This window comes from Urocitellus parryii, chromosome 3, assembly GCF_045843805.1.
Source record: "Urocitellus parryii isolate mUroPar1 chromosome 3, mUroPar1.hap1, whole genome shotgun sequence".
In the NCBI taxonomy this organism is placed as follows: Eukaryota; Metazoa; Chordata; class Mammalia; order Rodentia; family Sciuridae; genus Urocitellus; species Urocitellus parryii.
This window is the reverse complement of record NC_135533.1, coordinates 203,799,979-203,815,874: the sequence shown is the minus strand read 5'-3', so window position 1 is coordinate 203,815,874 and position 15,896 is coordinate 203,799,979. Positions and strand designations below refer to the sequence as shown.

Below are 15,896 nucleotides of genomic sequence, written 5' to 3'. Positions count from 1 at the left end.
ACCTGGTTTTCTGGCTGCAGCTGGGTCTCCACAGATGCGCTCATCAGACCCCTGGGCCTGGGCCACCCCAGCCTGCTCCACCCTGCCCGGCCCACACCTGCCGCCTCTGTCCTCAGTTGGCCATTGCGTCTGTCCCAGTCAGGCCCGGCCCGAGGCCTCTCCCAAGCTGACGTCCTGGCCACCCTCAGGGCAGCCTCACAAGAGACACCTTGGCCATCAGTGCCCCTGTGTGTCAGGGCCAGGGCCACAGGGACAGGATCGGGCATCATCTCAGAAGCCCAGTCCCTCCCAGCACCTGCCCCCAGCCTCGCCAGCTGGGTGAAGCCTGCACTCTCCGCTTCCTTCTCACTGGGCGGCACCAGCCACGGCCCTGCAGCCCCTTGGCAAAGCCTGAAGCGGGTGGTTGTGTCTGGGCCACGCTGGGGAAGGCGCCCAGCCGTGGGTGCGCCAGGGGCCTCTACCTCGGGCTCACCCCAGCTCGAAGCTGTGGACTCTGGGCTTCGGGGATTTGCCACTTTGTTCTCTTCCTCAGTCCCCCTCTTTAACTCCTCGCTGGCCTTCGATGGCTCATCCGTCACTGTGACTCTAGTCAGAGTGGGCATCTGCCCCTTCTGCTCTTGGTCCACTGACCCCAGGGGGCTAAGGGTTTGCTGTCAACCCAGATTGAAGCGTTGAGTTGTCCTAGCACCTGGGGTCTTCCCAAGACCACTCCGACGGGGAGCCCAAGGGCCAGGGGGCCAGGGCGTTTGGTCTGTGGAGATGGTCTCTGAGACGCGGTGTGCTGGGCACCCTGTCCTGCACGGGTAGAAGCAGGCTGGAGTTCCTAGCCTTGGGGTGCTGCTGGGCCTCTGGTGGCTGCAAGGTCACTCCAGAGCTCTTTTCTAGGCCTTATTCATCAGGGGCTTGGGATGTGACTTGGCCACTTGTACAGCCCAGCTAGGCTCTGTCCCCTGTCTCTTAGTTGTGGGCTCTAAGCGCACCTTTACAGCATTCCCACCACCCATGAGTCCCCTAGTCCCCTCCTCCTCTCCCAGGGACAGCCCATGCCCCTTCCTCTGAGCACGTCTGGCTGAGACGGGACGCAGCAGGTGGCCTCCCCGTGCTGGCCTCAGGCCTCTCTCTGCTCCTGTCTGTGCTCGCTTGGCCAGTGGCCAGCTCTGTGCATCGTCCTGTCCAAGTATGTGTGCCCTGTCTCCTGTCTTCCCGGGGGCCCATCGGGTTCCCCAGTGCACGTTCTGTCGTGAATGTAACGTCCAGGCACCTTCTGTCTTGGCCCCTCTCCCAGGTCACCTCTGAGGTTTCCAGGCCCCTCGTCTGGCAGCCCCACCTTCTCCATGACGGAAGTGGGGTCTCCACACCCAGCTCAAGGGGAGTTGGGGGTGGTGTCTTGGAGGGTATCAGGGTGCAGACACCCCAGGTGGAAGGAAGCAGTCATCCAGGACTGGGGCGCACCCACGGACCCCAAGATAAAAGTCATCAGCCTTCTGCGTCCCAGGGAGCTCCGGGGGCCTTTCTCCCTGTCCAGCCAGGGCCTGAGAGCGCCAGTCCTGATGGGCCCTGGTCCACCCCTGCCCAGTCTTGGGGGCCATGACCACAGCAGGCCTCTCTTCTGTCTGCAGCACTCGTCCGCCTTGGGCAGCGTGTTTGGGGACTCATACTATGAGCAGCAGATGGCAGCCAGGCAGGCCAATGCTCTGTCCCGCCAGGTGAGGGGGCGCCTAGGCCGCCGGCCGGTGCCCACAGCACATGCTCGCCAGGACCCAGACCTTGGGGGCAGGGCCGCACGCACTCAGGGGACCCTGCCCACCCCTTGGCTTCGCTCCTCAGTCCCTGTCCTGTCTTTGAGCTGTGGAGGCCAAGGCCCCAACAGAGGTGGCTTGGCCTGGCCTCCCGGGCCTCTGTCTGGCTGGCAGAATGGAGTCCGAATGTAGAGGGGGAGGAAGGGCAGGCCTCGACCAGGCGGGGACAGGCCAGCGACTGTCAGAGCAGTGCCTTGGCGTGGGCCGTGCACGTGGGTTGCCGGGAGGCTGTGCTGGCTTTGCGTGGAGGCCGGGGCAGGGACGCCGGGGCAGAGGAGGTGTGGCCGTGGCCTGGAGCACTCACTTGCTCATCCGTCCATCCGTCCATCCATCCATCCATCCAGTCTTGAGTGCCGGGGAGGCCCCGGGGCCTGGGGGCTCACGCTCAGCCGCTTTGGATGCCAGGCCCCCTGCAGGGGCATCCTGGGGCTGCAGGTGGCAGCCAGGAGCCCTGGGTGGTCCTCACGGCCTGGCACGCTTGCCTTGCCAGCTGGAGCAGTTCAACATGATGGAGAACGCCATCAGCTCCAGCAGCCTCTACGGCTCCGGCTCCACACTCAACTACTCGCAGGCGGCCATGATGGGCCTCACGAGCAGCCACGGGAGCCTGCAGGACACGCAGCAGCTGGGCTACTCCAGCCACAGCGGCATCCCCAACATCATCCTCACAGGTGAGGCTGGCAGGCCCGGTGCCCAGGAGCCTAGGTGGAGGCTTCCCTGTGCCCAGGGGCAGCATGGCCGCCGGGAGAGGGCTCAGCTCCAGCAGGAGACTGAGCTGGGCTGCCTCCCTGCCCCCAGCCCAAGGGTTCAGCGGGACAGGGCCCCAAGGAGGCCAGATCCCTCCCACACCTTGAACTCCACCCACTCCTGGGCAGGACGGGCCAGGGAGACACCTAGGCCCTGGGACAGGCATCCAGCACTCAATGCAAAGCCAGTCAGGAACCCGCTGCCCAGGTACCTAGGGGACACGCAGCCCCATCCTGCATGGCACGGATGAAATCACCCAGCACAAAACCCAGGCATTCAGTGGCCACCCCCACCCCCGTCTTCACCAGGGCTGCTGGGGAGTCCCCACTGGCACCTCTAGGATACGGAGGTCACATTCAGAGCCCCTGGTGCCCTTTGTGGGAATCCTGACCTCCCACCCCTGGGTCAGGCAGTGGGCAGAGGTGGATGCCCAGGGACAGAGACCAGGGACTCCCAAGACAGGGCTGCTCTCTGATGGCACAGCTGCCCAGGGAGACGGGGACTCTGAAGCCCACGTTCGTCCCAGCTCTGCAAACAGGCGCAGCGCCTCCCCCAGGGCGGTAGAGGGAGGAGCCAGGTTCCTTCCTGGGCAGCAGCTGGGCCCCGTTGGGGACAAGTGCCCTTCGTGCCTGCACCCAGCCTGCCTCTCATGGCCCTTGGGGCTTCAGCCCTGGGGCACTGCTGACATCTAGTGTCAGGTCATTCTCTAAGGTGGGTACTTTCCTGTGCCTCCACCCACCAGATGCCAGCAGTGTCACTTCCCTCAGTTGTGACAACCAGAATGTCTCCAGACCTTGGCAGTGTTCCCTGGAGGGCAGGTCTGACATTGCTGGAGACTGGGAGCCAGGGAGGCCAGGCTGAGCTGTACTATTTGTCTCTCCTAGTGACAGGAGAGTCCCCTCCTAGCCTCTCTAAAGAACTGACCAGCACTCTGGCCGGGGTCAGCGATGTCAGCTTCGACGCTGACAACCAGTTCCCCCTGGATGAACTCAAGATCGACCCCCTGACCCTCGACGGACTGCACATGCTCAATGACCCTGACATGGTCCTCGCTGACCCGGCCACTGAGGACACCTTCCGGATGGACCGTCTGTGAGCGGCCATGCCTGGCACAGTGCCGCCGGTCCATGGTCTCCGACGGCGTCCCTCCAAGCCTGGGGGCGGCCACACTCCGTCCCTCGCAAACGGCCGAGCTTGTGATTCTGAGCTTGCAATGCCGCCCGGCGCCCCCACCAGCCCGCCCCCGGTTGTTCACCTCCCGCTGAAGCCCGGCGAGGCCCCGAGCTGGGCCCTCCGGTCCGTCCGTCCGCCTAGGGCCAGGCTGGGGTCAGAGGCTGTGAGTCCTCACTCCCGCAGACCCTCCCTGCGCTCGCTCCTCTCCTACCCCGGGGCCGGGCGCGAGCCCCCCACAGGATGCTGAGAGTGGGGTGTCAGGAGGCTTGGGGTGGGTGTCTGGGCCGAGGTGCACTCTCCGACTGTTGATGAGCTCTCACTGCCTTCCTTCATCCCGTCCCTGCGACCGCCAGCCCCAGCCCTCGATCAGGTAGACAGCGGCCCCACCTGCCGAGGCAGAAGGTGCCAGAGGAGGGACAGGCAGAGTGAAATAAACACTATTTTGATGGCCGTCTTCTATTTTCTGAGCACACTCAAAAGCACTAGGCGCTGTCCCGGGCGAACGTTAGGTGTGACCCAGCATGCGGAGCGGCCGGCGCCCCTCGCCCTCCCACCCCTTCAGCCCAGCCAGGGCCTTCTGTCCTGAGATGCCCAGACAGACTGAAGCAGACCACAGCTGCCCCGGGCAGGGAGGACCTGGGGTCTTTATCTCCCTTTCCCTGTCCTGTGGTCACGTTAGAGGTACATACTGTTACTAAGACGTGGGGGGTCGGGCGGGTAGGTGGCCAGGGAATCTCTGTCGTGATTTTTTTTTCTTCTTTGGTTTGTATTTACATTTGGTTGTAGATGAGTAGCTGAATCTTTCCAGCCAACACTTGCCTGAGAGCATGATTTTATAATCCCAGAATCCTGTGTTCCCCATTTTTAAGCTAACTGGAAACGTGGGCTGATAAACCTAGGAGCGGTGGCCACCCGCAGGCCCAAACCCGAGCCTCGGACTTTCTTAGTTTTGCGGCCACCAAGAGGCCACCTAAGGCCCCGCCTGTCAGAAGCTCGTGATGGCTAAAGAGGCCGCTGTTGGTGCATGAAGCAGACTTTGGGGACATCACCCGTTTTATGGGAGGGTCTCTGCAAGACCTGACTCCGCCTGCTGCTCCCCAGTGTGTCCCCAAGCCTCACCTTGAAGACCCCATGACTGGGGCCTCTGCGCCAAGGGCATCAGGACCAGTGGGAAAGAGTGGACCCCTGAGAGCCAGGGCAGAGCTGGCCTTTCGTCTCCTGCACCCTGCCCTCTCTGGCTCCCGATCCAGGCCTCTGATGGGCCTTGTGTCCCAGCCACCAGTTTTTGGTGCCTCAGCCAGGGCCGAGGGGACTTGGAGGCAAAGGGCAGCGTGTGTCTTAGTGGCAGGTTTGCAGGTGCTTTGAGAAGTGCCTCTGGAGGCCAAGGTTGCAGTGGGGCACCCGGAGTGGCCTCAGACACTGCCACCACAGGCCCTGTGACAGGCAGTGGCACAGCTGTTTTCTGTCTCCCGCTCTGGGATGTGACACTCTTGGGTTTTTCCTCTGGGTTGCACCTTGACGCCCTCGCCTGCGCCTCTGCCCACCAGGCTGGCACCTTCTGCTGGGTGCGTTTCTTTGTGGTGTCGCAGCTGCCACCTCCGCCAGGTCACAGGAGCCCTCATTCTGTCCTCCAGAGCTGCATTTGATACTAGCACCGTTCCTCCCTCTCCTTCCCAGTGACACTGTTAGCACATGGCCAAGCAGCCAGGTGGCAACTGTCCTCCTGGGTCACTGTGCACCTGCTGCTGTCCGTCACTCTGGGCTTGAGCACAGCATGAGACAGTGCCCAGGTCACAGCCCATTCTGCTGCTGGGATGGAGGCCGGAAGCAAAAAGTGGGGACATTTTTTTTTTTTTTTTTTAAGAAAAACTGTACACGGGAGGCTTTGGTTACATTAGACTTGTATGTAGAACTTTAAAAAATGGCCTTAATAAAATCCCACACAACCTGCCTGGGCACAGTTTTCAAATAAGGCGTTGGGGACCTCACAAAGGAGCCTCATGGGCCGCCACTAACTGTCCATTGAGCCACTGGCCAATGCCACCGCCAATGCTCTTTCAGGCTCTTGGTGCAGACAGCCGAGAGAGGAGGGACAGTGCCCTCTGAGCATCCCAGGTTTGTGGCCCGTCTCCAGTGTCCCACAGCCAGGACCACAGGTGACATTGTATAGATGCAGTGGCCTTGGCTCATCGCCAAGTTCTTTTTCCAGTGGGAATGAGGTGATCAAGGTCAGGGCTTCCTGGGAAGGTGCGGGGCCTTGTTCGTTCTCGGGGCCAACTGGGAGCCAGCAGCCAGGCGTCCCTGTGTTCTGGAAACGCTCACCCCCTCTGCACCTGGGCAGGCCACCTGGGCTCTGAAACGGGATTTTGTGGGGGTCTTTTTTTAGATGTCACTTCTCTACTAAATATTCCTGAATTGCCAAGACTTTCTAAAACAAGACAGTTTAAGGGAACCAGCCCTGTGCTTTGTGACGTGAAAATACTGTGATTTAGACGCGCTGCACCAGGAGGGCCAGGCCAGGGGCCCCTGCAGCATGTATATAGCCCCGCCGCTCGTGTCCTCGTTTGGGACAGGCTTGGATACCCGGCCCTTGCCAGGTCAGAGGCAGGGCCAGGCCAGCCGTTCCCCCAGCCCTACCCATGTACTCCCGGCTTTGGCCAGGCCCCTCCGCTTTGCAGACCCTCCCCCAGGGCAGAAGCAAGACAGGGGGCTTCTGAGAACACCACGTCCCCACCGCCTCTTCTACCCCCGCCCTCTGGGTCCCAGGGGGGTGCATTTGCTCCCCCACAAGGCTCAGAGCCAGAGCCTCTGGGTCAGCCCCTTTGTGCTCCGGGCGTTTTGCTCCACAGGGCCCCACCTGGGACACTCCTCTCTGGTGCCACCTTCTTGTGGCTCTTCAGTGCTATGGAGGAAGATTCTGACATGGTGTGATTTCTCCAGGTGGCCCAGCTCTCTGGAGGACACAGCAGGGTCCCCTACAGAGGCCCGTGTTTCATGGTGGGGCATGGAATGGTGGCCATGGCTTTTTGATGGACGTGGGACATCACAGCCAGGGCTGCTGGCCAGCAGCTGCCTATAGCCGCTCGGGGGCACAGCCCAGGGAGGGATAGGCAGGGCCAGACAGCTGGGCAGCCACCCTGTGTCAGTGCCTGTCCCTAGAGGGGGCTCAGGGACCCCCAGCCCTCCTGTCTTGGTGGGTCCTCAGCTGGTCCAAACCAAACACTCTTCCAAACCCCCACCTGATCTGGCTCCCGGTTTTCTGTATTTCCAAAGAAGGCCTCGAGCGCCTGGCGAGCTGGGCGTGGTGAGGCCAGGTGGCACTGGGCCTCCACGCCCTCCAGTGGTTCCTGATGCAGCTGGTGGCCAGAGGTCACAGGGTCCTCAGTGTGGGGGTGGGTGAGGGGCCCTCAGCACCAGGGGCCCCAACGCCAATGATAGGAAGTACCCTTGATCCTGGTGCATTGTCACCCTGCAGGTGACACTCCAGGTGAGGGGACCATGACTCCTGGAGCCCTCCCCACATGGCCTGGAGAGCTTGGGGAAGACTCAATCCTTTACAACCCCCCGAGGATGCTTGGGGTGCGGAGGCAGCAGGGTCCCTTTAAGCCGCATTCTCCTTGGCCCCCTAGTCCCCATTTCCTACAGGGGTCTTCTGGCATTTGACTTGGTGTCCCTGGGACATCCCCCTCAGGTGTGCCCAGTCAACTTGGCCTGAGCCAACCATGTCCTTGGGTTCTTTCTAAGGAGTTCCGGCCAGCCAGGGCTCGGGTACCACTCAGAGCCCTCCGTGTGGTATGAGTGTCCCTTCTACCTTTGTCACCCAGGGACAGGAGGTGGGTGACCTGCATCCCAGGCCTGGGTGCGAGGCTACTCCCAAGGGCATGGGGTCAGGAGTGAGCCCCATGGGACCTGAGCCTCAGTTTCCCTCCTGTCACTTTTTAAACCCGAAGGTCTCAGGGCCCCCAGCTCCCTGGCCGGGGTCGGGGGCAGAGGCTGGCCTTGGGATGGTGCTGGTTCCAGATGGCTCCATCCACCTTTCTCCACGTGGCTCGTGTTAGGGGTGGGGGTGGTCTCACAGGGTTCTGGGTCTGGGATCAATCCATGTTCGGCCTTGCTCAGCCCAGCTGGTCAAGCACTTCTGACCTCCTGCCCACTGGGGACATGGGGACATAGCCATGGCCTCGCACCACACCCCGGAGACTGGGCTTTGGCAGCCCAGGTCCACAGGCCCTGCCTTGCCCCCACTAGGAACTGCCCCCCAGGGGCTGGGCAGTCCCATTGATATATGCAAACCTGCTGGTCCAAGCCCCGCCCTGCCCGTGCCCCTCTGTGCCCAGGCTGGCTCTGTCCCCCAGCATGTACACTCCACTGCGGATGTCCTGTGGGCCTGCGCGGGCGCTGTGGCAGGCAGGCGGGGCGGGCGCTCAGGGCACTCTCGGCTGCCCCTGCCCGCCCTCCGGCGCGGACGCTTTTGTCTTTGTACCTTTGCATCCTTTGTAATGAAATGGAATAAAAATCCAATGTTTTCGTCTCTGTCTCTTCCCATGTTTTCCTACCCTGTCTCCCTCCCTCGGGGGTGGCAAAGGCCCCTGACCCTCTCTCTCCATGGATGGCCACAGATACACAGACACACAGGCATGAGTGCCCCACACACCCCTGTCGGCACCTGAGGAGGGGTCCTCAGACTTGCAGGGGACAGACCAGCCCCCTAGAATCCTCCAGCAGACACTCCAGTGGAGGGGTCCCAGCTTCATCATGGCTGAGTGACTGGGACACGTGGCAGACCTAGGAACCTCCCCAAATCAGGACTGGATAGTCAGCAGATAGGTGGGCCCCTCAGAGGCCCAGTTACACTGTCCCCTTGCAGCAAAGACCACACTTGGCACTCCCTCCGCACACAAGCTTTATTCGCCTCTCTGACCCTCTCCCTTCCCCTCTGGGCTGGGGCCTCCCTCGGCCCCCATCCCCCCTGGTAAGGGCAGCCAATGTCCAACAGTGGGTTCCCGGTTCCCTAGGCCCGCTGCAGCCGCTGGGTCTCATAGTCTTCAGGGATGGTGTCTGCAAGAGAGGGCCAGCGGGTGAGAGGCCTTTCGAGGCCTTTGGGCAAATTCCCTGCCCTCCCTCCCGGGCCCCAGCTCACCATTGCAGCGGTAGCGCAGGTTGGCCCAGATGATGTTCTCCTGGGAGAAGCAGAAGACCCCCAGGCGGCCGCCCCTCATGGTTGTATCCAAGACCACGTTGCTGTCAGCCACCAGCTCGGGCCCCTCGTAGAACCTCACCCTGCAGGTGGGAGAGTGAGTCAGGCCCCAGCCAGCACCTCTGCCTGTGTTGGAATGGACACGAAGGGGCCCTGCCCACAGCCAGGGCTGAGTGACGCACCTGGGCATCCTAGCATCGTGGAATGAGGGTCAAAGGGTTCTAACTGGAGACCCACTGCGCTGCCTCTGCTTGCCTCATTCCCATTTTACATACAAGGGGTCAAGGCCCCAGGAGCCCCTTTCCCCCTGCAGCTGGGGAACTCCCAGCTTGGCCTGAGTGTCCCTGCCTGGCCCAGCTCACTGGTGGAGGTGGGGGCCCCACCTGATGTAGCCCACTTGAGGCCGGTGCTGCAGGAACCAGCGGTAGGACGTCTTGTCCTTCCAGCCCACGTTTCGAGGGTCCTTCCACAGCAGCCGCACCTGGGACTCTGTGTCCCCTGTGTGCCACAACGCGTTCCGTAACTGCTCCCCGGGGCCCGTGGAGGACTTCACAGCCTGCCATTGTCCAAAGAAAGGGGTTCAGAGACTTCAGGGGTTTGGGGAAACCTGGATTCTAGCCTGGAAGGACGGAGCTGCGGGTCATGGTAGGAGGCCCTTGTTGGGATGACAGACCCACAAGGAAGCTTTCTTGGGAGCCAAATGAGGGCTCATGGGTGGATCATGGGGGGCAGTCATGGGGTCTCCTGAGAGGATCTGGGAGTCCTGAACAGATTGGTGGTCTGGGAGGATTGGGGGAGGATAGATGACCTGTAGGACTTGGGTGCCTGTAGGATAAACCGAAATCTACAGAATTGGGGGGATTTGCTAGAGGGTTTCAGCAATATATTTGGGTCTAAGGGAGTCTGCAGAAAATTTGGGGGACTCAGAAAAACAGGGCCCTGTGATAGGCTTTAGGGGGCAAAGGCAGGTTGGGGGGACCCTGGGGCAGTGTTTGAGGGCTTGTGGGAGGAAGCAAGATTGGGGCCTTTGGCTACCTAGGTGGAGTGAGAGCTTGGAAGTCTGCAGAGTGATGCTCGGGGGGCTGTGGGTGTGTAAAGGCTTTTGCGGGGGGGGGGGGGGGGTCTGCGGGAGTGTGCAGGACCTTGAGCTGGATGCCAGGCTCGGCCACAGCGCGGAAGGGGTTCGCCTGCCAGTAAGTTTGTTCCATCTGTTTCCACATGACCACGTAGAAACTCGAGCTGTCCTGGTAACCGAAGATGAAACCGGCGTAGTCGTCATCCGTGGCTGTGTTCACGTGGAAGGTGCCCTCGAAGTCCACGCCATTGAAGGCCGTGTACCCTGACAAAGGGAAGAGGGTTTCGGGCTTTCATAGCCCCAGTCTTGGGTGCTCACCAGAGCCCAGCCCGCCCCCTGGAATCTGCCCCTTCTGGAGTCCAGACCCAGCCCGGGAGCCCAGACCACGCCCTAAACTACCACTGACCACGCCCCTCCGGGGCCCAGAACGCTCACGGCCCCGCCCTTCCCGGCTTCAGGCCTGACTTGGCCACGGCCCCGCCCCCTGCGGCCCCGCCTCCGAGCCGGCTCCGCCCAGCTCCCCCCCCCCCCCCCCCCCGCCTCTTACCCACAGCCAGGCCTGGGTCGCTGTTCATCGTCTGCACGATCTCCATCCCCTGATTAGGTTCAAGGAAGAAGGACCTCAGGTCGGCCACCAGGGCCTCCAGGCTTCCCGTCCCCCACTTAGGCCCTGCTGAGGGGTTCCTGGTCTCCCCAAAACCACCACCAGGCCTTGCCCTCACCTGATTGAGCACCACCCAGTTGGGGTCAATTTGCGCATCGCCCTCGGGGTCCAGCACAACAGTCTGGAAGGCCCGGAAGTCCGTGAGGGTGACCTCGGCGTTCTCCGGACACACATCAATCTTGTCTACCACCTTGTCCGCGTCGAAATCACCCTGGCACGCGTCACCCACGCCGTCCCCTGAGAGGAGATGGGAACTGAGACAACCCCTCCACGGGGGTTCAGCTTCAGGCTCTGCCACAGGTGAGGGCCACACCCATTCCAGGCCACCTCACCCCCACCAATACCAGCCCGCCCCTGTCACCCCTGTCATACTGTCTGCATCCTCCTGGCGTGGGTTGGGTACCAGGCGACAGTTGTCCCTACTATCAGGGACTCCATCGTTGTCATCATCGTCATCACAGGCGTCACCCTGACCGTCGTGGTCTGAATCTTGCTGGGCACTGTTGGGCACTGTGGGGCAGTTGTCCCGGGAGTCTTGGTGTCCATCCCCATCCCTAAAGAGGGTAAGTTCAACAAAGAGACAGTGGGAAGCTCAGAGGATGTGTCGGGTGTCCCACACACCCACCCTAGGTGGCCTCCTTACTGGTCTTGGTCGCTGTCACAAGCATCTCCTACAAAATCATGGTCCACATCCCTCTGGGGAGGAGGTAAGGATCAGGGTCCACAATCAGGAGAGAGGATCTCAGAAGCCTCCCTCTGCAGCCAAGCTCCTCCCGACCCCAAGGAAACCCCCAAGGCCAGGCCACTTGGACCGTGGGAGGCCCTTGTCTGGCAGGGGGGATTCTCTAAGCTGTGGTCTTGGTAACCCAGGCTGGGCTCACCCCCAGTGCACTGACCCAGCTGGGATCTGCCTGCTCTCACCTGGTCTGGGTTGTCCTTCTGAGGGCAGTTATCACAGGCGTCCCCTACACCATCACCGTCACTGTCCTTCTGGTCTGAGTTGGGCACCCTGGGACAGTTGTCTGCTGAGTTTCGGATCCCTGCAGGAATCCAGGCACAAGTCCCAAGATTGGGGTGGGGTCAGATAACTTCATTAGGACAAAGACCAAGGCTGATGCTAGCCTGGAACACAGCCCCAGCTCCGTGGAGACTTAAAAGAATGGATGGTTCTCCCTCCCAGCTAAACTGGGTACCTTGTGAATGCCACCCCAAACCTCTATGTCCCTGTCTGTAAAAATGTCATCTTTGGCGTCTGCAGCATCTAACACAAAGTCCACCACCCACTCCTAGGAACCTTGCCCCAGTCCTGCCTCCTATCTTAAGGCCCGGCTTGCATTTTTCTGCCCGCGGGAGCTCGGGCCTCGGTCTAGGGCGACCTAGGCGAGTTCACACCATCCAGTTTCCAAGATCCATCAAGCCCCGCCCTGGAGCTGGCCGCTCATCTCCCCAGCCTGCTTGCTCACGGTCTCCATCGATGTCGTCGTCGCAGGCGTCGCCCCGACCATCCTGGTCTGTGTCCTTCTGGTCGTCATTCTTCTGGGACCGGCAGTTGTCGCACGCATCACCCCACTTATCGTTGTCAGAGTTGCGTTGGTCTGCGTTCCGCACCAGGGGGCAGTTGTCCTGGGGGAAAGGGCCAGTTAAGGAGAGTCAGGCTGGGAAAGGTAAAATCATTTCCCGTTCTTGCTCATCTCCGAGGTCCCGCCTCCTCTTCAGGGAACCCTTTTCACCCCAGACCGAAAGCCCAGTCCAGCCTTGGTCCCCTCACGGCCTCACCTCTTCGTTGCGGATCCCGTCACCATCGGCATCAGGGTCGCAGGCGTCTCCTATGCCATCGCGATCCACGTCCTCCTGCCCTGAGTTGGGCACCGTCACGCAGTTGTCCTGAGGGTGGGCACGGCAGGCATGAGTGGCTTGACCATGCAGCCCTGTCCAGACCCCACTCCCGCTCGGCCACGCCCCTCCACGACCCCGCCCACCTTGCGGCATTGGCGCTCGGAGCAGCGCAGTTTTTCGTCCGGGAAGCCGTCCAGGTCGGTGTCCCGGCCACAGAGGAGTCCGTTGCCAGCCCAGCCGACTGCACACTGTAGAGGGGAGTCCGTGGGTGACCTGATGTAACCGTACCCTCGACCCCTCTGCCCTCCCCTGAGTTCCTGCAACTCACCACGCAGGACCGGGAGCCGTCGCGCTCCAGGACACAGTCAGCCTTTTCGTGGCAAGGGCTGGGAGATCCGTCAGGGCAGAAACGTTGCGCGCGCCGCTGGCAGCCAGATGCCTGATCGCCCACGAAGCCAGGCTGGCAAGGGCCACACTGGAAGGAGCCCTGCGCCCATGCCCGGGACAGTCAGCGCGGGCCCTCACCCCTGCCCTGCTCCCCTGGGCGCAATCCTTCCCTCCCTGCGCCGGCCTTACCCGGGTGTTGATGCACACCGAGTTGGGAACGCAGTTATGCTGCCCGGTCTCGCACTCATTAATATCCGTGCAAACCTAGGGGAAGGGGGGACGCAGAGGTCACCGTCCCACTCAGATACCCATCCCTCCATTCTCACCCCGTCCTCGCCGCTTCCACACCTGGCCCTGCCACTCCTCCCATCCTACCCCGCAGGGCAATCGGAATCGGATCTACCACGAAGACCCTTCATCCTCCCGCTAGAGCGAGGCTGGAGGACGACTTGACTGCATAAAATGCTTCCCCACTTCCCTTCTGCTGCCAAAGCGGAGGCCCTACGTCCCTCACCTGCTTGTTGGCCTTGGCGAAGGCCAGTCCCACGCCTTCGTGGGTGGGGCCGCTGTACCCCGGGGGACAAGCCTCGCAGCGGAACCCCGGGCTGGTGTTGACGCAGTGGACGCGGGGAAAGCAGGGGTGGGCGTTGCACTGAGGGAGAAGGAGCCACAGCGGGGTCAGAAAATGTGGAGCTGGACCCTGAGAGCCACACCTCCGGGTTTCCCGGATTTGGAAAACTTAAAAACCGTCAGCCAGCCCTGGGAGCAGGGTGCCACGTGGGACGAAGGCAACCATTCCAGAAGTCACACACGACTTTGCCCTGATGGGAAAACGCAACCACGAAAGAGAGGGGCTGCTCCCTCATGGCCTAGGAAAGGAGTTTTGGGGACGGGCATCCCCAGCGGAGGGAGGGAGTGGTCGCCGGGGTCTGCGTGCCCGACGACGGTGGGGTCGTTGAAAATGGCGCTCCTCTGTCATAGAAAGGTGGCTGGGGCGGTCGACCCCAGGTGGTGAGGAGGGTTGTTGGGGAGGACCTCGCCCGGCGGTGACAGAGTCGTCGAGGTCAGTGTCACTAGCGGTGGAGGGGGTGATCAGGGCGGGCGTCTCAGGTGATAACGAGCGAGCTCTGGGTGGAGGTCCCCGGACGGTGAGGAGGTCGTTTTGGCTTGCGCCCTCAACTGTGAGAGGCTCGTCTGGGAGAGCACCTCCAGTGGAGGAGGGGGTTGTTGGGGTGGTGGGAGATTGTTGGGTGGGTGGTGGAGGGATCGTCAGGGCGGCGGGGTTCGGGAGCCCGCGCACCTCATTAACGTCGGTGCAGTGCGAACCGTTGCCGGTGAAGCCCGCGGGGCAGGGGCCACAGCGCGCGCCACTCGCGGTCTCAGTGCAGGCCACGCCAGGGAAGCAGGAGCCAGCCGCGCAGTAGGACAGGGGCCGCACGCTCAGGCCCGGCGTGCGCGCAGGCTGCATCCCTGCGGGGGGAGGGGGCGGGGCTGGTCAGGGTCACGCCCCGGGGCTGACCGGAGACCCCTGGAGGCGGGGCGAGGTCCCGCAAGCTCCGGATCCCGCCTTGGGCTGCGCGCGGTGTCTTTCCTTCCGTGGACTCTGCGCTGTGCTCTTTTCTGCCTCTCCTCTCCGCTCCTCCATCTCCCTGCATCTCTCGCAGCACGCCCTGTCTCTCTGTCCCCCCTCCCTCTTGGTCTCTCTTCCTCTCTCATCGAATCTCCCTATTTCTGCCAGCACCCATCTTCCTGTATCTTTTTTTCTCTGACTTTCTCTCGTTCTCTGTCTCCCCATCTCTCCTCTCTCTCCCGCCCGCCCGCGTCTCTGCCGCCCCAGCCGCGCTCACCGCACGCGTCACACTCCATCACGGTGTTTTTCAGGAATGTGATCTCCTTGACCTGCAGGACGTGGGGTGGGAAGATTAGTGGAGCCCCTCCCTCTCCTCCCTTGGCCTCCCCTTGCCATCCCCTGGACTCCCTGTCCACTCCCCTAGACGCTCTCTTCTAGGGCTCCCGACCCCTAGACTCCCTACCCTCCCGGTTTCCCTGTCCTTCCCCTAGATTGCCTCCTCCTTCCTTGGAGCCCCTATCTCCGTGACCCCTCTTTCCCTCTTCCTTCCCACACACTTCCTCGCCCAGGACTCCCTCCTCCTGTCTCCCCTCCCCTCTGCTCTCCTACCCCCGAGACCCCCTCCCACCTCCTTCACCATTGCTGTCTCCTCGCGCGCCTCACCTGCTGCCGCAACAGCTCCCGCACGTCCTGCAGCGCTGCGTTGGTCTCCTGCAACTCGCGCAGCATCTGCGGGGCAAGGTCTCCGCCTGTGTTTTCAGGGGGTGCTGGTGGGCTTCGGGTTCTGGGGATCCCACAATCCCATCCCTTCCCTCGGGATCCATAGCCTGCTTTCTCAGCCCTGCGCGCCCCAGCGAACAGTCCCGAGCCTCAAGAAGCTGGAACTGCAAGCTTTTCAAAGGTCCTCCTGTTAATGGGGGGACATGGCACTTGAGGCCAGCGTGTCTTACCTAGAGGAATCTGGCCCTGGCCGGAAACGCGGAGGGCCCACAGGGTGAGTAGGAGAACACAGGCGGTGCCAGGGGCCATGGCTGCGGAGGGATGCTGGAAGGCTGTTCACTCTCTGCCGCCCACGAGGCCCGCGGGGCCTTTTTATCCCAGCGGAGTGGCCGGCCCCGGGGACGGCCCACCGCGGCCCTGCCCAGCTCCAGCCGCAAGGTAAACAGATGGCGCTGAGCTTTGCGTTCAAGGCCTCACCAGCAGATTTGCCCAGCAGAGCTGCCGGCGGTTGAATCAGGACACAGAGGGGCAATTGGAAGTCTGTGGAGAGGGATGACTTGAGGGGAGTCAGGTGAACCACCCCCCTACCCTCCTCCAGCCCTGCATTCCCTCTCACTATTTATTGAGTGCCTGCTGCATACAAGCCTGGGGCAGAGCTGGGAACAAGTCTCCACAGCTGCCCTGAGGGTTTGAGAAGGTGAGGACACACCCACTTTGGATGAGACTGG

General features: G+C 62.1%; 2 protein-coding genes across 10 annotated transcripts in view; one reads left to right on the top strand and one right to left on the bottom strand.

The window, feature by feature from the left end:
• The window catches only part of Crtc1 (CREB regulated transcription coactivator 1), a 73,033-nt gene extending 64,830 nt beyond the window's left edge, over positions 1 to 8,203 (top strand). For 5 of the 9 annotated variants that reach the window (XM_026389966.2, XM_026389962.2, XM_026389964.2 and 2 more), the window contains 3 exons: positions 1,620 to 1,706; positions 2,290 to 2,470; positions 3,431 to 8,203. In XM_026389966.2, coding sequence (XP_026245751.1) covers positions 1,620 to 1,706; positions 2,290 to 2,470; positions 3,431 to 3,642 — 480 coding nt within the window. In that variant the 3' untranslated portion in view covers positions 3,643 to 8,203. The remainder of the gene's footprint in view (positions 1 to 1,619; positions 1,707 to 2,289; positions 2,471 to 3,430) is intronic. The other 4 variants (XM_026389965.2, XM_077796325.1, XM_026389967.2 and 1 more) reach the window with 1 other exon arrangement.
• A 411-nt stretch (positions 8,204 to 8,614) lies between these two features.
• Positions 8,615 to 15,533, bottom strand: Comp (cartilage oligomeric matrix protein). The gene is made up of 19 exons (XM_026389844.2): positions 15,399 to 15,533; positions 15,112 to 15,197; positions 14,726 to 14,777; positions 14,179 to 14,348; positions 13,393 to 13,530; positions 13,068 to 13,142; positions 12,820 to 12,978; positions 12,635 to 12,739; positions 12,432 to 12,539; positions 12,119 to 12,278; positions 11,577 to 11,695; positions 11,299 to 11,351; positions 11,028 to 11,209; positions 10,714 to 10,892; positions 10,539 to 10,587; positions 10,059 to 10,255; positions 9,300 to 9,472; positions 8,860 to 8,999; positions 8,615 to 8,777 (listed from the first exon to the last, which is right to left on the bottom strand). Exons 1-19 carry the CDS (start codon positions 15,475 to 15,477, stop codon positions 8,731 to 8,733), a joined length of 2,271 nt encoding a protein of 756 aa, XP_026245629.2. The 5' UTR covers positions 15,478 to 15,533; the 3' UTR covers positions 8,615 to 8,730.
• Positions 15,534 to 15,896: the final 363 nt, after the last annotated feature.

What these genes read in the sequence shown, in the direction of transcription:
- Comp (XM_026389844.2), bottom strand. Translation starts at nt 15,477, where the DNA reads ATGGCCCCTGGCACCGCCTGTGTTCTCCTACTCACCCTGTGGGCCCTC. An exon ending in TCGCCAAGGCCAACAAGCAG is followed by an intron (nt 13,143 to 13,392) that starts GTGAGGGACGTA and finishes CCCTTCCCCTAG; the next exon opens with GTTTGCACGGATATTAATGA. An exon ending in TGTGACAGCGACCAAGACCA is followed by an intron (nt 11,210 to 11,298) that starts GTAAGGAGGCCA and finishes TACCCTCTTTAG; the next exon opens with GGATGGGGATGGACACCAAG.